Below are 22,437 nucleotides of genomic sequence, written 5' to 3'. Positions count from 1 at the left end.
ATGGCCTTTTGTCCAGATAAACCGGACAAACTTTTCAAAGACAACTGTTTTATCCCCAAATATGAACTTTATTTAAAGCTCACACAGCAGTTTAATTTAGAGTGCATTTTGAATGAATAATGTATTAATAAGTAATACAAACTAATTGTAAACAACTGTCATGTGTAGGACTTAGACTTTGACCTGTGGTCTCTGCTATGAAAAAGTTGAAAATAATGGGGGAAAACAAATCAAACTGGAGACGGTGCTTATAATTACAGAAAATTATTTTAGTTCGGTAGAAAATCTGAATATGTGTCTGTTGTTTCTGCCACCTTTGGTCATAAACCCAGTTGACTGTTGACCCCTCAGAGCAACTCTGGTGGAGACCGGAAGTGCAGACAGAGGCAGGTCCGTGTTACAGTTCCGTGCTGCGGCTTCTCTGCGGCCTGTGTGAGGACCAGTGAGCGGAACCTCCTCACACTTAGAGCACATGAAGAAGTAGTCCCTCCCACGCGGCTGCCTCTGTCCGTGGTGCTAGGGTCGGCTCCTCCGCGGTGCTGCGCCTCAGAGACGCGTCACAGCGTCGGTCTGAGACAAGCTGAAGTCCGCGTGCAGCTCAGGGTCCGGAGTTCTCGGTGGATTCAGACGTTACCGGCTGCCATCCCCGCTCTTTCATCTCCCATCACGCTTACTGCCGGGGCGGCCCCGCCACCTCCGCTACCTCCTTCACGCTCATTGGTTCTCCTTCTTGTCGCTTTTCCTTTGCAACTCCTGATTGGCTTTCCTCCATCAACCATGCTCCCGTTTTTATTTGCAAGCAGTCTGGACCAATCGCAGCTTGGCTTGCGGCCAGAGGGCGGGAGGAGGAAGATGGGGCGGGGCCAGAGTCAGACTGACAGAAATGGGGGAGAAGGGGCAGATTTGTGAGGAGAAACTAACCCAGCAGAGCTCTTTGTGCTCATGTGACGAGGTAGAAAGTGTACAGGGGCAGGTGTGGGTGAATGTTCGTCCTGCTGTGGGGCATTTCTGCTACCCCCCCCCCCCCCCCCTCGCGTCTCTGTCTCAGGAAGTTGAGAGTGGAGTGAACGCTGCTGCTGCCATGTTTAAACCTGCAGAGCATCCATGTTAAAGGAGTAAACAACACAAAGACTGTTCTGCCCGAGTCAGCTCCACTGCGACGCTGGGCAGGAGTTTAAACAAGCATTATTTCACATGTATGACAGGAATAACATGTGTTCACGAAAAAAAGCCACACTGGGTTTATTTTTGATAAATATCCACACTTAAAGTCATCTTTATTTTTTTTTAAATAGTTTTAATTTGTATAGTTGATGTCACATGTAACAAAAATCAGTCTTTTATGAATGCTTCAAATCCAACCTATTTACATCACTACTTACTGTTTAATGCCTTTAAATACCCATCCTTTCTTTTCCTTCCACTCAACCACTTTAAGTGAACATATTTTGGTGTGTTTGTTTGTTGTGTTAAAAATATCAGTGCAGATGTGCCTAAGTGTGAAAATGACAAAACCTTTACATCACAAAAACATACACAATGTGAGTTTGGTGTAGTTTATTTTTTATTAAATCAACAGGTTTTCATTTCTGACTTTTACTCATATTGTGTATCCTGATGCAGCTTAATTAACAAAATAACTGTGCATGTGGTACCTAACATCAAAACATTATGACTCAAAGAAGCAGCTGACACAGCCTACATATTATTTATCATGCACATTAAGTATTAATGAGGGTTAGGATATTATTAGTAGAGAAATCTAAAGTTGCTGTGAGTTTCCAAACAGGTGAGGGTCATGTGATGCAGGTTGGCTTGTGTGAACTGGGTGTAGCTGTCATATTAAAGCCCTGTTATGACTTTTAAAGCTTTATTATGTTTATTTTCTGTAAAGCTGCTCACAGTTTTTGTGTGTTATTTTTAATCTCATTTAATGGTATAAAAATACAGTATCTAAGCTTAAAGTGATTATTATATGTGGGCATCCTGTGGATAAAAGACCATTTTCGGATGTTAGGTAAGCCTTTAGTTTGTTAGTGTTGCAGCTGAAGAAACTTTTTATAACTTATATCCTAAATCTATGTGGATTTTCTATACATGTGTTATATATGTGTTATATTTATAATTGAAGTCTGTAGAATAACTAGAGATTTTGTAATGACTGTAATGAAGCAATTTTATTTACAATCCAGCACTTTAGGTTTGAATGTGAAAAGCTCAGTGTAATTCACACATTGACCAGCTTTTATTTATCTTTTCTTTTAACTAGACCTCTCTGAACCATCAGAGTGTGACTAGGTGCCGTTTTATTGCGACCAAAGGGGTAAAAACACGACTTTTAATCATAAAACCTGACTGTAACTACCCCCCCGCTCACTGCGCATGCGCAGTGAAGCAGGGAGGAGGGGGTCTGCTCTCGCTGCTCCATCCGGGAACTTCAGAATTACCATTGACAGCCGAAGCGCAACTTTTCCCCAGGCAAAGTGAAATCAAGCCGCGGACTCGGACAAAATATAGTCCCCGTTTTTCAACTTAAAATTAGCGAAAGAAAAGCGACCCGGCTGCCCGGTCAGACCCGTCGACGCTCGGTGGTCTTCTGGAGAGGAGCCGTGCGAAGCCCGAGCTCTTCCCGCCGGGTTTGGAGCACTTTTGAAGACGGGCGGAAAGTGGGTGATGAGTCCTGGGCTGTAAAAAGAAGCGAGAACTTGCTTTGCAGCCCGAGTAGTTCTTCTTTCAATTGTTATTGTCGCTTAAAAAAATCTTTAAAATCACTCAAACTTGGTCTCGGCCGCGTCGAAAGTGGGAGAAAAGTGCTTTCCTGGTCGGAACATGGAACTACAAGGCCTGCAAGAGGCGCTGAAAGTAGAGATCCAATGTCATCAGGTAAACGAAACATCGTGTTGTTCTCGCCTTCAGTGGCGTTCCGAGCAGCGGGCTCAGAGCTGCTCACTCCCGGGGAGCAACTCTGCGACATCTCGCTGCTTAAAATGTCCGCCGGCGGCCGTTTCCCGGTCCCGCTGACCGAGGGCACTTTGGGCAGCACTTTGTCTGATTGCCGTGGCTGTTTTTCTGCGAGCAACAAGAATGTGGAGCGGTGATAATGCGGTGCTGCTGCTGGTGCTGTGTGGCGATCAGGACGCGACCTGAATATTTATGAAGAGGTGCAAAGAGTGCGGCTTTGTTAACTTGAGGCACTTTTTCCTGCATGTAGTGGCGCAGATGAAGCGGCAGCCGCAGGTAATTATGGCCGGACTGTGTGAGAAACTTTATCGGCTTAAACCCGCTCTGCGTGAAGTTTCCCCGCTGGGTGGGGGTCTCTGAAGGGCATACCGGGGCCGCTTCTCTGCCCCGCTCTGCGGGCTGGAAGTGGCTCCTGCTCGGCCTCTCAAAGTTGTGTAATGTTGGGGGAATTTTAGCGTCCATTTTGAGTTGGTCGACATGTTTCTGGAGAGCGGGGATGAGAGCGGAGCGGCTCGGCGGACAGATGGAGGAGCTGTGCCGGACTTTGAGTACCTCACACAGCTCTCAGAACCATCATGGAGTAGTTTAATTTCAGCGTATTTGACACGGTTTACTCTGCTGCTGTTAGTCCCTCTTGGTCACATGACCTCAGAGGGTGCCTTTGATTCGCTTTCACTTTTCTTTAATACTCGGTCTTTATGTGGAGGTGGCGGATGTTTGGTTAACTTTGAGGCGGATGCTGCGGAGCGTGGAGCCGGGCTGGATGGTGTTCAGCACCGCGGACAGCTCCTCGGAGCTCCTCCGCGGCGCTGCACCGCCCCGCCGGCCGGTCCCAGCCCGGCAGCAGCGCACCCAACTTCCCCCTCATTTATCAGAGGAAGAAGAAGGAGCTGCTCTCCATCCGTGCACTCTTTCTCTTCTGTTTGTGTCTCACTTTATTTCCTACACAGTGCAGCTTCCTCAGCTCCTGATTGGCTGCTGGTAAACTTTAACTAATCCATCTTCTTCTTTAGTTTGGTAGTGGAAGCTTCCATTTTGAGAGGAAAAAAAAGGGGGGGGGGGGGGTTACTACCTCCTGCCCCCCTCCTACTCCTCCTTTTCCTCTTCCTCCCCCTCCTCTAGCTGAAGAGGAAAAAAAGTCTGCAGAGTTTCAGGCAGGAGGAGGAGGTGGTGGAGTAAAGGGGGGATGGGCCCCATTCATGCCTAACATTACCATTTTGATTGCTTTGATGCTGTTTTTGGTGTGGAGGAGCAGGGGGAGGGGAGGCAGCGACAGAAAGCTCAGTCAGCACGGCACACCGATGTTTTTAATTACCACGCTCCTCTTTCTCTCTTTTTAGTGACCTTTATGTTTCCTCCTTAAAACACAGCGGCCTTCAATCCTCCATGCACACGTCTAAACACATTTATCTACATTTACAGAAATAACATGAACTCACAGCCGAGCAGGAGGGTGGGGGTTAGAGAGGTAAAAGGAAAAGCCCTGGAGGTCATTTCAGGGTCGTGGTTTGAGGCCTAAAGGTGGATGTTTGTGAGGAGCGTCGGAGGAAAGGCTTCGATATCCACAAATATTTGAAGCAAAAATTTGAGAGAACTTTCTCCACGGCGCCCCAGAACCAGCTTTAATGTGTTTGATGAAGGCATGTCACAGCTTACCTTCAAAGTGCAAACATTCAGAGCTCTTTATTTATTATTACAGCATTTTTGAGCCCTCATAACTTCATATCTACACCAAAAAAAAATAACAACACATTTTTAAGATCAGTTTTATCCCACTGTGAGAGTTTCCATCTGAAGAACTGTGACCTTCAGTGAGGATCCATCACAGTCTGAATAAACTGCAGTTTGATATGTGACATGGAGGAGCAGAAACCAACACTGGTGTTTGATCTGTTTCCTTCACAAAGTGCATTCTGGGTAAGTTTTGAAGGCTGGTATCAGCATGTAGGACGGTGGAGGTGTCTGTGAGGCACCTGAATGCTCTACTTTCACCTACATGTGATGCCAGGATCATCTTCAAGTTGTGATTTATTTGCTATACTTAATGTTTAACACTCACGATTAAAGTTTAGGGCTGTAACATGATGTGGTAGTAAATTGTGCATATGATGTTGATTAAACAGCTTCAGGTCCTGAAAAAGTTCTTTAAAAGCCTTGACTGGAAGGGCCTGGATCACAGACTGAGCAGGTGCAGCTGATGTTTGAAGAAGGATGAGGTGTGATGGAGCCGAGAGCTGTTTTTGTGTTTGGAAGTGTTGTTTCTGGTATTTCAGGCAGATATCGTTTACACAATCCCTCAGAGGCCTTTAGCACAGCGGTCTCCAACCTTTTTTGCGCCACGGACCGGTTTATGCCCGACAATATTTTCACGGACCGGCCTTTAAGGTGTCGCGGATAAATACAACAAATAAAACTAGTACTGGTACCGAAAAAAAGAAAATTTATTCATAACACACGTGAAAAGACCCAGGAAAACCGAGTTAACGATAAAAACGATAACAAAATAACGCTGAAAACCGATAAAACCCCTGAAAACTATACATTTCACATCTGAGCTTCAACTCTTGCGGCCCAGTACCAAACGACTGACGGACCGGTACCAGTCCGAGGCCCGGGGGTTGGGGACCGCTGCTCCAGCACATCCTGTCGTCTGGTCCCCTATAAAGGCAGCTTTAGCTCGCTTCACATTCATCTATTCATTTAGTTTATTCAGCTGATTTAGAATTAAAGTTCAAGGAAATCTGATTAGTTTCTTCTTTTTCTTTTAAAGTTTGGAGAAGTCTCAGTTTTCCAAAGTCTGATCTCAGTCTTGGCCAAAGTAACTGTGGTTATGATCATGCAAGTTAGTACAAAAGCACCTCTATAGTCAACAGGAAGTTAAGAGTAGATAGCATTAAAAGAAAATGCATCTGTAATTATAGTTTCATATGAAATCATTTTTTAAATCATCATTAAATCTTTTTTATCATTTATTCTCAGTAATAAAAAAAGGATCCATGTTGAACCTCCAGTGGTTTCGTGCCCCATCAGTGGGGCCCAGGCCCACAGTTTTAGACCCGCTCAGTGATTTTATTTGTATGAAACGTTTCTTCTTTAAGTTCATTTCGAAATTGGGATGATGTAAACGCTCAGGTCTCTGCTGTTTTGAATTTTCTTAAAGGTCGGGCTGGTTTCAGGCGTGTTCCTCACCTTGCGTAGAAGCAGGTGGAGCTCGCTCAGGTGTCTGAAGGTAAATCTGTGTGTCTGTGGATGTGGAGCTCAGGTGAGCACAGACTGATGACAATAGACGTGGCGTGATCTGTGACAGCAGGGCTGGATGTCTGTAGAACCTCTTTAAATCAGTCCAGCTGAATGCTTTCACACACATTAAAGATCCAGCACCAGATGATGCTCGACAGGTATGATTCCATGTACCCAATCCTCATCATGTTTATCACACACAGTGGGTTACTTCTCACATTCACATCTTGAAAGTTTAATACTGAACATTAAGTGTATCTCTAGTGTTTAGTTGTGGTGCATTGACATAGGCTGATGATGGCCTTACATTAGTGTGCGCTGTGTGTTGATGGCGAGTGAGAAAAGAACAAAAAAATAAAACCAAACAATAAAACCGTAAAGTCAGGGAGGCGCACTGACTGCAGGATCTTTGATTTGATTGGTCGCTAGGCAATGTGTATACCTGTTGATCTCTTATCTGGAGCAGGTTAAGTCTGCAGCTTAATGTTGCCATGGCGATGTACCTTGCAAGGAAGTGAATCACCTGCTTAGTTTTTGATTTATTTATTTTTTTCATAAATAAATTGAAGCAGAAAAGGTGAAAGTGGTGCTGTGAGTGTGAGCGTCTCTCCTCGGCTGACGTGCCCACCTTTCACCTGGCTGGTGCTGGAAAGAAAATGACTTCACTGATTCGTTGCCGCTCTGCTTGCTCCCTGTTGCGTCATGGCGGTCTCGTCAGGCGGAGCCCATCAGACGTGTGTTTTTAATGTTTGTCCCATTTCTGTGCTGGAAGTGAAACAAAGACCACACCAAAGCCATCATCTGTAACCATGGTTACATCTCACTTTAACCGTGTGCGAGCGTCATTAAGGCTTTTTAAAAAGTTTCACATGGCTGCAGCTGCACAGATATATGTATGTGATGAAGAGGGGGGCGAGGAAGGCTGCTTTCATCGAAATGTGTTTGTGTGAATGCAGCCCTCTGATTGGCTACTGCTGGATGGTGTGCTTTTTAAAGATGATGGGTGACGCTGGAATGACCTCATGTTGATCAGTGAGGTTAGAGGACATCACTGAAGCATCAACTGTTCCTCTGACGTTCAGCAGAGGCAGCAGTGAGTCAGTCCCACAGATGCCCAGGGTTAAAACCTTACAGCGGAAATGAACATCTTTACAACCTGACAAGCTGTCAGCTGTTTCTACTGGGTGAACTCTGTGAGGTCTCAGCCATCATCAAAAATAAGCATCCCTGACCCTCAGCCATAAGAAAATTGCATTTTGGGCCTTTGAAAATTGTTCCCCTTGAGCCTCATCAGGCTTCCAAACAGTCACAGTTTGTTTCTAAACAACACTGGACTGATTTCCCAGACATGGTTTAAGTCTGTGACGTAAACTTTTATTTTTAAAGTGGAAATCTTCCACGCGAACCTCTCCTTTAAGTGTTCAATATAGAGTTTACTAAGTTTACCTGTCGTCCTGATAGGTATTGGCTCCAATGAACCAACGCAGCAGTGGCTGAATCTTTAACATTCAAAGGCCATCCATGTTTGCAGCCTTTAGTGTAAACGTGCTTCAGAGAAATGCTGCTGAGCTGATGTTTGCATTTATAGCTGAGATAATGACATCAGCATGTTGTCCTGGCTTGAGGTTATCTCGGCCTACACTGGAAGGATAAGACTTCTGTAGCCTCCGAGCTCGTACAACTCACTCTCAGCATCTGCAATACTCATCACCAACTTGAAGCTGCTTTTACTTATGTAGCACCAAGTCACGACTACAGTCTCCTCATGGTCTCCTCATATTGTAAAGACGACACAGTATTAGAAAAAACCCTCCAATAATCGAGCAGCACTTGGTGACTGTGGGGAGGAAGAACTACTTTTTAGCAGGAAGAGACCTCCAGTAGGAGAAGGTTCATGTCTGTAGTTCCAGTGACAATGATGTAAGCAGTATCTGTTTGTGCTGACATCATTGTCATGCGACCAGTAATGTGTTTGTGTTTGTTTTCACTAAAATGCTTCCAGAGTCGAGGTCAGCGTGGAAACAGGAAACGTCATGCAGCCTCAGGCGTGTGTCATAAGGTTTCGAGTGAGATTTGACGACTCTAAATGAAGCAGGTGGGCAGATGAGGTGCTTAAACTTCACAGAATAAAAAATGATCATTTATTTAACTTTGTACACTGTGATCGCTGCTGAGCCTCCAGGATTCTGATAACTCTAAAACAGGACAGTGTTATTTAGCAGGAGTGATCACCTCCTGCTCCATAACCACGAGAAGAGCTGAAATCTAAAGGTCGCCAGCTTTTTGTTTTGTTTTGTGCTTTTTGGTGTATCCTGGTTCATGTTTGTGATGCATGCTGAAGTCATTTCTGCTGCTTTTTAAAGTAGATTTCAGCAGAAAATCAACCCTGACCGTCTGCTTGTGTGAGCTGCTGCTGCACACTCTCTGCTCTCTCCTCCAGCTGTGAGCAGCTGCTCTGTTTGCTTTGTGTGCCGCTCTGTGGGACGGCAGTCACTGTGTTTACTCGCTCATACGAAACCAGGTTACTCAGAAATCGGTCATCATGCGCTGTAGTAACCTGGTTTGTGAAGAGCAGGTGTGTGCATGCAGGAGCGTCTCAGTAATCCGGAGTGTGTTAGTGCTACGCTCAGATTAAACTTGTGGATACAAACGTGCAGCTTTCATGTCAGCTGAGTTTTGTCTCTCAAGGACTCTTTGGGGCTTTGAATCTCAGTTCTGTAATAAACAGTCAGGTTATATATATGCAACTTTTTTTTTTCATCACTTCCACTAAAAATGTTTAAAAACAAAAAAAAAGAGAAGGGTTTTTGACATTAAGCAGCTCCCAGTGTATGTAAAGATCAAGTTTTTACTGTCCATACTGGTACTAGTAAGACTACTAAAGTGTGTCAAGTATATTTACCCAAGTATTGCATTTAAGTCCTCAGATCAGCAGCTGTTCATACAAGTTACTAATTAAAAGTAAGATTTTACAAGCAAAGCAAATGAGGAGGTATTAAAAAACCAACAACAGGCAGTCAGCCGAGAAGAATTTATTTACCAAGTACTCAGAACAACAGGAGGACTCATCGCCTTCAGTGTAGTTCTGTCACCCACCCAAAGGCCTTTATGATCCAGTCTAAACTCTGGTTTACTGTCTAATTACAAGATTACACTGATTAATCTGTAAATAAGCAACATATGGACATAAAATGGAAATAATAAGAGCATAAAGGCAGATTTGGCCCCGGGGGGTGTCTAAGATCAGATAAGAAATCAGGCCCACCTGCTGTGGAGTCTGTTCTTTGCTCATTTTTCATTGAAATCAGTGAAAATCAGCTGAGACTTTTGGAGCTGGTTAGTGAGGCAGCGGTGGGGTGATTAGAGCCATGAGACGTGGCTGAAGGTGGGGAAATAGTGATGGGGTAAATACAGAGAGGCAGGTGTTAAAAACTGCCTGCTTACCTCAGAAACAGTTTACAGCCGTTTAAAGACTCTGCCTCCTTGGTATTCACTTATTTCAGTTTTGCACATAGATTAGTCAGTGAGGGTCAGAGGTCAGCCTGGTATACTGAGTCAGACTTCAGCTCTGCTCATTAGCTGGACATTGGAGAGCGTGGGCCAGAGGCGGGCCATGACGTCCGTCCATCCATCCGGATTTCAGGGAGCGGTACCCTCCATTTTTCCTCATCGTGGTTGTACCAGCGAGCAGGAGATCTTTCCCAGCATCTGAAAACAAACTCGGGGGTCTAATCCCTCAGCGGCTCATTACCAGCTTCTGCAGGGCTGATTAAGCCGTGTAAAGGTTTAGGGATTTCTGCTGGACTAACCGTGGTTTAACAAAGCAGACTGGTGTAAAGGACAGGCTTTTCTCTGTTGAGGCCAATCTATAGTTTTTTTTTTTGTTTTTTGTTTTTAATAACTTTGCCCTCCTTTCTTTTTGCTTGTACGTCTTAGGAAACCTTGATTGGATAATTACCTTCACGGCCTCGATGTGCAGCGGTACAAAAAAGCAGCACATTCTTAAAATGTAAAAGTACTTTACTTGAAATGTTCCCTTCTTTATTATACAGAAGTAAATATAATAGTTTTTGGTGCGCTGCATTGATCTGCCAGCAGGTGATGATCTTAAAAATACAAACAAAGGATTATGAGGGATTAAACGCTTACTCGATTCCCCTAAAATATCAGCCAGGTCCTCCGTTTAAAGCCCAACTCAGCCCAAAGCTCACGTCTCAGTTACCCCCTCACTTTTCCTCCTGATGTGTCCTCTCCACACTGACACCTTTAGGCCCTCCTTCTTCTGCTTCTTCTGCTCAAACACTAAACCCGGTGATGTATTTCAGACTGAGCACCTCAGCAGGAAGTGCTTCAGTCTGATGTTCCAATGCAGGATGCTAACTTATCCGTCAGTATGATCGGGAGCGTCCGGGCTGGAGACCTGTCCAGGGTACCTTGGTGCATGCTGGGACACACCTGGGTCCCATCACCTTGAACAGGTTAGAGAAAACTAAGGAGCCGATTTCACAGGCATGGCTACCACAGAGAGCATCTCACTTTTAGAGAGAGGGACAGGAAGTGACTGACAGCTCTGTTTTTCAATCAGACAGCTGCAGCCAATCACGATAATCACAATGATGACTATTTTGGCTGTCACAGGTTTCCAGAATTCAGACCTCAGATCTTCAGTTTGTTATTGCAGCAGATGAATTAAAACCACTGCTCTGTTTTTCATCTTATGCTTAAAACTCCCACTGTGTTCTGTTTCTTCTCGGAACGTCATTAGCTTTTCATTGGACTGTAAACTTAGGGACGCATCACGAGTTCCCATTTTCAACCTTGTGATTTTAGATCTGATTTTGTGCCACAAACAATCCAAAACTCGTCTTTCAAAAAAACCAAAAAAACAGTAGCAATTCTGTTTGCTGTGGACGCCATCTAGACTGAATTTGCACATTTCATGGTTAAGCCTACAGATTGAATTATTTGTCCTGAAGCTGAAAAAATGGACCGCTTACTCTCTCTGTCTATAGTTAAAGCTGAGCGTTCAAGAAATCCTTTGAGAATTCATAAAGGTTTGACCATCCACAACTCCATGAAGCATTGGTGATACATCCTTGGAAATCTTTTAATTATCCACAGCTGTCACCTTTGACTCTGGGAACATGTGATGGAGATTTTTGATGAGGTGTGAATAAGAGGTGTATTTATACAAAGTTCAAAGGTTCTTGAGTCTGGGCTGCTGAAAGGTCCATAAAACCTTTAAAAAAAAAAAAATTTCATCCATTGAGCGAACAAACTGAACATCTGTGAGTTTCAAACTAACGGTCAGACAAAATAAGATACTTGGAGTCAGATCTTGTGAAGGTCATTTTGATTAGATTGAACAGTGAACTTCAAAAATCCAGTCCTAATGGAAACCATAGTAGACCCAATCTCCACCTTCCTTATTTGAGTTTCTGAAACTTATGACAATTGAGGAGGACTCGGTACTTCATGTTTGTCATGAAGTTTTCAAACATCCAGGACTTTTTGTCCCTGTTAGCTTTAATAGCAGGTAAAATGTGTCTCAGAAGCACCCGACAAATTACTTTGTGATGCAGCAAATATTGGTGCTTCTCATGCTCTTATTTTGAAGTTTTAAAAGGCATCATTGATTATGTGGACACTTCCTTTAGCTAAGCTCTTTCTGTTTGATCTGTGCTCATATAATTTGTGGTTTTGCAGCTTTAAATCCTCATAGTTGACTTTTGAGACGTGTGTGTGTGTGTGTGTGTGTGTGTGTGTGTGTGTGTGTGTGTGTGTGTGTGTGTGTGTGTGTGTGTGTGTGTGTGTGTGTGTGTGTGTGTGTGTGTGTGTGTGTGTGTGTGTGTATTCAGGCTGATAGGATAACAACCAAAGGGCATCCACATATCAGCCTCACGAAGCAGCAGATCCCTGTTGAGTCTCAGAGGAGCGTAAATCTGCTCTCGTTTGTCCCCGTGCTGTCGCAGCGGCAAATTGTCCCCTTTTTTGTTTGCAGACTCGTTTTAATCATTCCTGGAAGGCACGCTCGGCTTTAATTAAGAGCAACATGGCAGGAAAGCCTGTGATGACTCCTCCAGAGGGAGGGCAGGGCTGTTCTTTACCCGGGTGTATCACATACCTTCAGACGGGACCGGGGCCGCCAGCTTTGTTTTGATTAATTCTGCTTCAGAAAGTGGAGATCGGCCGGTTTGTGCGGCGTCTTTTCGGCCGCATTACCTTCATTAAGTCCTGAAAAGAAGACAAGATGGAATTCAGGAAATTGGGGCGGCCTTTCAAGGAGCCGGCTTACAGTTTAGGGAAAGATGGAAATCAGTTTTTCTTTCATTCAAATCACTACAAAGCTCTCCACTTCCTGCACACGCTGTCCATTTTAGACAGGTTTACTTCATGCTTATTAAAACATCATCTCATAGGACCTTACAGGCTGCTTGCTATTCAACACATACTGTGATCTGATCCAAAGTCTGTAATTATTCATGGAATTACAAACATGTCAAATAGAAATACTGTAATGTCTTGCAAGGGAATACTTTTTTATCTGCTGCACAAAATAAAATAACCACAAATTATTTCTCACAAGGTGAAATTAAAACTTGACTTCCTTTTTGATCACAGGTGTTATTAATGGCAGGTATTTCAGTGCTTTTGTCTGAGGAGCCGTGTGCGGCTGGTAAACAGGTTGCAGATCACCTGCTGCAGGCGCTCGGCCCTCCATCCGAGTGACAGCTCCTTATTACAGAGCAGCAAACAGCGATTTCCAGAGAAAAGTGCTGATGCGGCGGGAGGCGAGAGGCTGCGATGAATTAACCCGTGTTGACTGCCGCGCTGCTGTTTCCCTCGCCACAGCACTCTGTCATCTCTCTGCATGCGGTGGCAGGACGTAATGGAAAGATGTTTTCTTTTCTCATGACTCGCACTGTAAAACCAAAACACACATCTGAGCTCTTTTGGTTTTACAGGTGGTGCACACATGAAAGCAGGCTCTCATGGACCACGTTAGAATCTCAGCTTCATGCATGTGGAGCTGTTACAGGTAGCATGCAGATCTGTCTGAAGGGCCAGCTTTTTAAACCAGGTCTGAGCTCGGTGGCCGGATTCACCGGCCTCTTTCTCCCTGATTTATGTTCGAGGACTCAGAGTCTCTCTGACTTTGACTGGTATTAAATGCTTTATGGTGAATTACACCCTGACAACAGTTCACCCAGACTTTTGCTCTTTTTCTGTCCTGCAGACGAGTTTTTGTTGTTTACTGTGAGGTGAACTCTTTCTGCCTCCTGAGTGACCCTCAGTAACCTTGAATCTGTAGATTCAGAAAGTCCATCTTTCTGTAGCTTTATTTGTTGTTTGGAGCTGAACGGAGAGGAAATCGTAACGAGGGGAAAGTTTGGATAAACTGGGAGGGATCGATATGAGTGCTGAGCATGAGGTGAGTGCTCCATGCTGTACTGTAGCTGTATGAAGTGTGTGCACTCTGCAGGAGAAGGAAGCTACTGTTGCCTGCTTTTTCCTGTTGTGTGATGAGAGAGTGGCCGGAGCGGAGACGTGCCCATCGATCGTCCGAAAATATCCGATTCTATCAAAACTATTTCAGAGTTTTAAGCCTGCTGCTGAGATATGAAAAACATCTTCCACGTTAAGCTGTTCTACTGCGAGACATGGTGGAAGTGAATCCAAGAAACTGTCACTGTTTCTCGATCTGGCTTCTTTGATCCAATCAGATGGAGCAGATTGCAGCCGTGTTTTTTCCTCTGTGAAAAAATGCAGTATTTGTGTTTCATCATGCAACCGATCGATTACTTTACTACAACAACAACAACAACAAATGCAGTGATTTCTAGTTTACAGAGCTGGAGGAAATCATAGATGGATCCTTTCTTATCATTATAATCAGTTGCTTGTGGGACTTTTCTTGCAAATATACTTCTTATATATACAGTTTTCTCAAAAGTGCATGTCCTGCATTATTAACCATTAAATTTGTAATGAAAGGTTACACCACCATAATTTCATTGCACATGTACAATGACAATAAAGGGTTATTTTGTTGTATTATATCTTTTTCTAGCCATTCTGATGATTTGGCTGATTTTTATTGCACTGCCAGTGTGAAGATGGAGATCCTTCAGGTTTAAGCGGCTACCATCCTCTCCTGTTAAGGAAACTCTAGCTCCTGTCTGTTAGCATGTATTCTCTGAGCTCCCACTCAGTGTCAGGAACAATCAAAACTACAGCGGTCTTAAAAGTGCTGAATGATTTTATCGATAAAACAATCAACAAGCAGTGGCATGTGGCCTTTTTTTAAGGCATCTCACAGAGTGGATCCTGCAGCTGTAAAGCACAGACTTGGTTTGGGAATGATTTATCGGGCAGATGTCAGTGTGTACAGACAGAATGAATCACTTCCAGCTTGTTTAATGTAACTGAAGGCGTTCCCCAGGGTTCAGTACTGGGGCTGCTACTGTTTGTTTTATATATGAACAGTCTGAGACTCTTACAGACCTTATAGCTCTTAGCCAGCAAGGTATGTGGTGTGTTCAGGTCAGATGTCATTTTGTAGACTCGGCTGTGCTGTTCTTATTTATAGAGCAGGTGAATCTTCAGTCTGCTAGCGGCTGATGTGGTCGAATGTATCTGAAATGCTGAAGAAGTGATGGGAGCACACATCCTTCAGAAGTGTGTGAATATTTATTTGATATTATTTGAACTTTTCTGGTGACTAAGATCATGATCTAACTATACTTTTAAATAAAAGGATCATTTTTTTCACTTTTTCCATCTTTTTTTTTTTTTTTTTAAAGGAAGAGTTTTATTAGTATAACAATATGACGTTATGTTAACACAAGGTCTCTTTATGCTTTAAAATATTTATTTTCTGGCATTTTCACATTTTATCTGAGTTTGTTGCCTTTTCAAATGATACTGTGACTTCCATTAAGCTAAATTTAGACACAGTTAGATCACAGGATTTAAATAGTTCTCTGCCACAGTAAAGTTGAACATTAATAAAAGTTTACATGCTCATAATCAGTGTAAACACATTATTAAACGTGGTGATTTTTCTCTTCTTCTGTGGTGACTTTTGAAGGTGGCGGGTGGAGATGTCCCTCAGCTCTGTCAGTCGGCCTTTGGGAATCCAGAGAGTCGTGCACTGAGGCGCCACGGAGCTCGGATTATCAGGCTCAGAAAACCGTGAAAATCACTGTAATAATTCAGAAATTGCCTCCCCGCGTCGCGCTGCGAGCCTCTTCTTCTGTTTTGAGGATTTGTGTTTGTGTAGCGGAGACAAAGCGGCAGCAGCTCTGTAATCTGCTCGTTTGTTTATGAGCGAGCTCTGCTGGCCTTTGTGGTGGCGGCACTTTCAGCCCCGAATCATTGCTCGATTTCACGCCGCTCTGAAATTAACTGTTGCAGCTTCGACGTGAAATATCACCCATATGTACCTGCTTCAGGAGGTCAGAGAGGTAAATCTGGCTTAACAAACATACACCTGTGCTTTTTTTTTTTTTTTTTTATGAGGGTAAGAGGTTCACAGCAGGCCTTACAGCTATGACAACATCCGTTAAATAAAATCAATGCACTTGGCTTGTATTTTAAAATGCAGACTTTTGTTTGGAAATAAAAGTCATGTTTTTTGCAAAATGACACCAAAGTCTTCATCAGTGGTGCTGCATGGTAATGCAAAGCTGTCAGCCAACCAGTGGACACCTTAGCTTTATAAATATGTTTCATGTTTACCTGTTTGATCCCTGCAGCAGGCATTTATCCATCAGCAAGTGTCTGTGAAGACTTTGGAGCTGCGTTTCAGGCCTTAAAACGCCATCAGCACAGCGTGGATCACAGCTCAGTGTTGGGATCTTCCCTAGACTAGAAACCTGGTCAGTTTAACCCCGGTGGTAAAAGTGTCCAGGAAGACTGCAGGTCAGCTCTCATGTGTACAATAACTGCAGCGTATTTAATGAGCTATGCACAGTTTATCTTCACACCTTGAATATTTTCGTAGTATGAACGTAAAGCTGCAGGCTGATAGGGTTGCAGCTGAAGTGCAACAAAAATGTCCAGCGTGGAACTCAAAGCTCTCAAGTTTCTGCACCTGACAGGAAGTGCTGGTTCACAGGAAGTGGTTCAGGGTAAAGCGTGTGGAGAGCGTGCAGTGCCGTCGGCCTGTCTGAGGTCAGTTAATGATCTCTGCTGTCGGGACAAAAGCCTCGCTTACTGGTTTTCCTCTCCTTTAATGAACTCCCTCACACTTCTCAGCCCTCACTATTGTGGCGTTTTATCGCCGTCCTCTGCCCTCACTTTTGTGCGTCCAGACCAGCAGATAAAAAGGTTTTATCTGAGAGGGTGGGAAGGTTAAAACTTAAAGGTTTTTATAACTCCTCTGAGTCAGACGTTCGCTCATGTGTCTGTTTGTTGTGGTCACATTCCCGTGGTTCGTATTCAGCCACTCTCTTCCTCCCACTCGCGTCCTCCTCGTGTTGGCCGTCCAGCTGACCGACGCGATGAATAATGTCTCTCTGAGGCGAACGATGAGGCACGAGCAGATTCCCTGACACGGGAGTGCTTTCATGCATAAGAGATCACAGTTCAGGTTTGAGTCACTGCTCGTCTGTCAGTCGGCGGACTGAGCTCGTCAGCGACTGACCTCTTCCTCTCTGCTTTCACTTTTGTGTCCTCATGACTTCCTGCCGCGAAGACAGGAAACGAGTCCCATCAGACTTCATGCTATATGATGAGAAAATCTGACTTTTCTGAAGATTTGAAAGTAACTTGCAGGTTTGAGCTCTGTTTTAAGGTTCGCTGAGACACTGGAGGCAACAATATAGAACTGAAGGTTTGGGCTTGGATCGTTTTGGGCTCTATGAGCTTTATTAGTGAATATTCAACCATTCAACAAGACAAAAGACCGTTATGATTCATTATGAGTTAATAACCAGGACCAAATTCAGTCAATTTCATGTGTATAATGCCACTTCACAACAACAGGTGATTAGACTCTACAATGTTGGAGAGAAAACTCCCCAAATAAGATAATGATGGTGGGAAGGAAGAAATTCTTCCAGCAGAAGCTCAGGACATGAAAGACAAAAATTTGATCTAGTGAAAAATTCCTGCGTTAGAGTAGCAAAAACTTCAAATATAACATGTAACAGTCTCAAAAAATAAAACTAACAGTCAAATAACGAGAACGAGAAATTTTCACAAACGAAAGGAGCTCATCCGTGTGTTTTATCGCAGGTCAGGGTTTCTAACCTTCTCTCCCATCTTATTTGAATAAATTATGAACCGCAGCTTTAAATCAGACCAACATGAAAAATGCATAAATAAATAAATCTCATTCATTGCCAATACATTTCTCTTATTAAATGTCAGCCTTCTTTACACTGATCTGCCCCGGGGCCAGCCCGAAATGTCTTAAATTCTTTTTCTTTTTTATTCTGCCGCAGTTTGGTGTCAGTTTAGCTTCACCCTACATGAATCTCTGTTAAAGTTTTAATAAAGCTACCACAATAGCCTGCTTTGTTTTAGAGAAATTACAAGCAGATATCAGAGAGCTGGACCCACTCGTCCTGCTGTTTACCCACAGACGCAACCTGCAGAGTGTGAACTCACCTTGAAAGCTGCAATTTAAAGGACTTCTTTCCACGGAGATTAGAATCAGGTCCTCGTTGAATCATTTTTCTTTCCTGTAAAGGGCACAGCATCAGGAGAGGCGACGGTATTGACTTTTTCCCTTGATAAGGTTTTCCAGTTCGGCTCGCTGTTGATAACCTGACGGCACGGCCAGGCCGGTTGAGGCCTCGGCGAGCGGCTTACCGGCTGACGCTGTGCACAGTCAGCAGCCAGGCCGGCCACAAGGCTCAGTTTATCATCAAACGCTGAGCTACATAGTGTCAGCATGCTTCATCGCACAGCAGGAAGTCAGAGAACAAGACGATGCCCAAAAACCTAAAGACAACAGAGGAAACTTTGCACCTGTGTTCATTTTTATGAACACATCATGTTCCTATTTGGTGAATATTTCACATCAAATTAAGCTTTGAGATAATGAAGCTGTGGAACAGAGACTCACCAATTGTGAGAGTGGAAGAAAAAAAAAAGGACAAATCGAGCTGGGCACCAAAAAACATATAATCCATGCCCCAAAATGTAAAACTGAGGACCTACATATCAAATGAATCTTCAAGTAACTGAATATTCAGTCGTCAGGCTGCTCTCAAAGCTCCTGATCCAAAACGCTGCTGTGTAATGGAGAAACAGTAGAACCTGGTGGAGACGGAGTCGATCCAATCATGAGACAAATACACTTTGAAGAAATAGCTGAATGACATCAGATGACCCCGACCAGCAATCCAGCCAGTCAGAAAACACGAGACAGGAAGAGGTGGGGCCATATGATGCGCAGCAACTGAACTCTCAAAATAAGAGCGAGGTCAGATTAAAAACATGGAGGTGGTCCATGATGTGGGTATGGTAAAGTCGGGTAACAACTCACAAAGATGGCCTGGCGTGCTCGGGAGTGTCGGGAGGTTAAAAGTTAACAGGTTAACCCGAGGAAGCCTTTCAGAGGAGAGTGACTAAAGCATTTTGGACTACCCTGACTTGAAATACCGAGAAACTTCAGACTGTTTGCCCCTTTTGGGGTCTCTGTAGTTTCAACTTCCAGATGAGAACCATGTTTGTGGTTCTGTATGGATTTATTTTTGATGGAAACAGATTATATTCTGGAACCTTTTCTGGGTTGGTAGAAAACGAAGAACACGCTCTGATTGGTTTACATGGGCCAACTCTTGTTTTGATGCCACCTGTCCCAAACCTGACGGATGAACCCTCTGACACTGACTGTTGATCCTCCTCCGTGAACAGGTGGGATTGTTTGGGTCCGATGTCGCTTGGTGATTTGATCAGTTGGAGGAGAGCGTGTATGGACAGGGTTGTGGTGGTGGTGGTGGTGGTGGTGGGGGCTTCCTGTACACATCTGATTCAATTAACCCTGAGACTGACAGGATGACGGCTGCAGCAGCCTGCTGCTCCCATAACCCACTTCACCGCCGTCTGTCAGAGAGCGAGAGAGAGCTCAGTGCAGCTTCTCTGCCTCATCCTGACAGCGTTGCATCGGATTTTCATCACGTTCCTGCAGCTGCTTTTCCAAACAGCAGGAAAATGTTTGATACTTCCGTGATGCACTGCGAGGCTTGAAGTTTGGTGCCGTTCAACAATAAAGCATCAGATGAAACCTGAAAAACAGGAGAATCAGATTAAATTCAGATTAGATTTACAGTTAAAATAAAATTTTATCAGACTTAACTCGAGGTTTGATGGAGAACGGAGGCGGAGATGACGGATTACTGTGACTGACAGATGGTAGAAATGTATATACTGTTCAGCCCACATCAGGCGGGTGGTGCCAGCTCTGAGCTGAAGAGAAAGTTTCTCCTTTCAAAGGGACAACTTCAGTTTTTCAACATATATACACTACCTGCCTCGCATGGAGACTGATTTTAGCACATTTTATTTTTATGTTTTCTGTCCATCTGAAAGAACAATGCCATCCAGTAATGGACACTGTCCTCACTCTTATTTTGAAAGTTCAGTCAGTGCAAACAAGTTAGCCCCTGCCCTTCCTGTCTCATGTTTTCTGGCTCACTTGTCTGGTTGCTGATAGGTTTTCTTAATGCATCTTGGACTGCAGCTGGTGATGGATCTTCTGCCCTTTCTGATCCCCGTTGGTACTCTTGCTTCACAATTTTGGATTAACTAAAAGCTTTTCAGAGAACTTTTAGAGCAAGCTGATGATAAGGAATTACAATAGTCCTCCCTAAAAGACACAGTCTTTATGCATCCTTGTTAAAAAGGACTCTAACGTAGTGTTTTCTGATTACCCAAGGGAACCATGTATAATGTAAAAGTAATCAGCCTCCACGCACAACCCAGAGGAACTCTGTGTTTACCTGGTCAAACTAGAATCTATCAGATGATACAAATCACCGCAGGTCATTTCTTTGAATCCCCAACGATGTATTTAAGTCTCTGTAGTAAATTGTGAGGTCTGACAGGAACAGGAGAAGCACATCGTGGCCTCAGAGTGAAATCATTTCTGTTGTTGGGCATCTTTTGCTGCTGGTTTTGTGTTTGTCAAAATTTTGCTGCTCGGGTCATGACAATGATGACAAAAGAAGTGAAATGACTGTGTTTGCATCATTGCTTCTGTTTGAACATGGAGTGAAATGTGAGCTCAGAGGCGGTAAATCAGCTGGAATATGATGATAAATGTTTGTCTTTGTCTTCCTGTTTTTACCTGTCAGTAATTATTTGGCGCATGAGGAGTTGGCATCATTGTTTCTATAGGCTCTGTGTCTCGTTAGAGTGAAATACTCTGAGTGTGGGTGGCGTTGGTGGGACAGAGCAGAGCATTAAAATGCATGTGACAAACATAGACTGAATGAAATGCTGTTGGGTGGTGAACGCATGAAAGTTACTCCAGCTGGCTGAGTCGACTCGCTGGCAGCTCACCTCCACAGCAGACTGTGTGTGTGTGTGTGTGTGTGTGTGTGTGTGTGAGAGAGAGAGAGAGTGGTGGCAAACAGCTGGTGGGAAAAATTAATCCAGATGTAAGCTCAGTCGTGTAACAAGAAATAAAGTTCTATTAAGTGTCTTTCTTCCAACTTAGTCACAGAACAATAAAAATAATTCAGTTAAGTTCAGTTTTATTTTTATAGCCACAGCTGCCATCTCAGAGTGTTTTTATTTTGGAATTGAAACCAGTGACCATCTCTGGGCAGTCCAGCAAGTATAGTAGGGGTGTCCATGCTCTTTTGTAGGTGGAAATAGCTGCCGATGTGCCACTTGGGTCCAGTGCTCCTTCATTTCCTCAAATCAAACAAGCACTGAGGGTTAAAATGGTCGAGGTTCTTTCAGCTCAGTGTGGATGGTCTTTCAGGTGTTTCAGTGAATTTTAACATCCAACACCTGTGACCAAGAGGATTTATGAGGTCTAGGGAAACATTCAAATAGTTTACAGTAAGATGAAACAGGATAATGTCCTAATGACAGCAAAACCTAATCTAAAATATAACATTTCTGACACTTGGTGGGGTTGTTTGTCCGACTTTCAGGCTGAAAGCGCACTCATTAGACCCAGTTCTGAAAGGTTTTGGATAAGTTATCAGGAACAACATAACTGTCCCCTGCTGACCATAAGATTTAGGCTCTTTAAACTGTGGGGACTGACTAACTGCTGGAGGCTTTGCTGGACGTTAGAGGAACTGCAGTTTTCTAGCTTTGTTTTTCATCCCCGTAGGCCAACACGTGCTTTGAAATGATCTGATTACACCAGGAAGTACTCTGCTTATCTTACAAGCCTCAGATGTTGACGTTTCTGACGTGCAGTGGGGTTATATTTTTTGCTGTGTGAAAACTTGCTGTCTGTGTTTTGAATTGATCTAACACAGTTGAGGCATCAGAAACCATCTTTTCTGAAGATTTTAAATTCTGTTCACTGACTTTGCATGTTGTTGTTGTTGTTGTCAGTTAAAAAAAATTTAAGGTGTAAAGTCTATAAAACTGTTGCCTGGCTTTACTTTTGAAGGTGGGAGAGCAGAAACATAAGAGCTTTTTGTTTGGTCGGTCTCTTGTTGTTGTTGTTGGTGAGCAGCTCAGGCTGGGGGAAGTCAGAAAAACTTGTTCAGAGTGAACTTCTGAGCTGCCCTGGTGTTAACAGGGCTCCTCTTTAATCTTTTATTTATCTGCTGAACTAAAGAGGTCATTCTGATTGAGCAGCGTCCAAAACAAAGAAAAGTCAGTGCCTCTTACTTCCTGTTTGGACCTGCCTCTTTAACTGTAGGAGGAGAACGTTTAGAGGAAACAATTAGGAGAAGATGTAGACTGGCGTTATAATTAAACACCGCCAACACACGCCTGCTGTCACCCATCCAGCCAGCGTGGGCTCTGTCTCCATCAGCACCCTGACCCCTGATTGGCTCAGATGGCTCTGTTAAGCTGGTAATTATGGAAGGGGCAGAGGTGCCGCTGCGTGAATGATGTTAAATGACTTCTTGCCACAAATTATTAATTGTTTTACTTGAGCTTTTGAACTCAAAATGTGTGTTTACATTCATGCTTTTATACTCCTCAATGTGAGCCTCATGGATTGACCTGACAGTGAGTATTTAGAGGACGATGGGCCTGATGATGCCTTGAACACCACACTGTCTCATGATTTGGCTTCTTCAT

General features: G+C 43.7%; 1 protein-coding gene across 3 annotated transcripts in view; it reads left to right on the top strand.

The window, feature by feature from the left end:
* The first annotated feature begins 2,489 nt into the window (after positions 1-2,489).
* phf21b (PHD finger protein 21B) overlaps positions 2,490-22,437 on the top strand; it is an 88,534-nt gene continuing 68,586 nt past the window's right edge. For 2 of the 3 annotated variants that reach the window (XM_085251895.1, XM_085251894.1), the window contains exon 1: positions 2,942-3,237. In XM_085251895.1, coding sequence (XP_085108021.1) covers positions 3,154-3,237 — 84 coding nt within the window. In that variant the 5' untranslated portion in view covers positions 2,942-3,153. Of the gene's footprint in view, positions 2,884-2,941; positions 3,238-22,437 lie in introns of those variants that run through there. The other variant, XM_085251896.1, reaches the window with a different exon arrangement.

The sequence above is a fragment of the Mchenga conophoros genome, linkage group LG17, assembly GCF_057382185.1.
Source record: "Mchenga conophoros isolate Kocher_MC1m ecotype Shallow Benthic linkage group LG17, M_conophoros_male_GT1.1, whole genome shotgun sequence".
Taxonomy (NCBI): domain Eukaryota; kingdom Metazoa; phylum Chordata; class Actinopteri; order Cichliformes; family Cichlidae; genus Mchenga; species Mchenga conophoros.
This window is presented reverse-complemented; position numbering and strand designations above follow the sequence as displayed.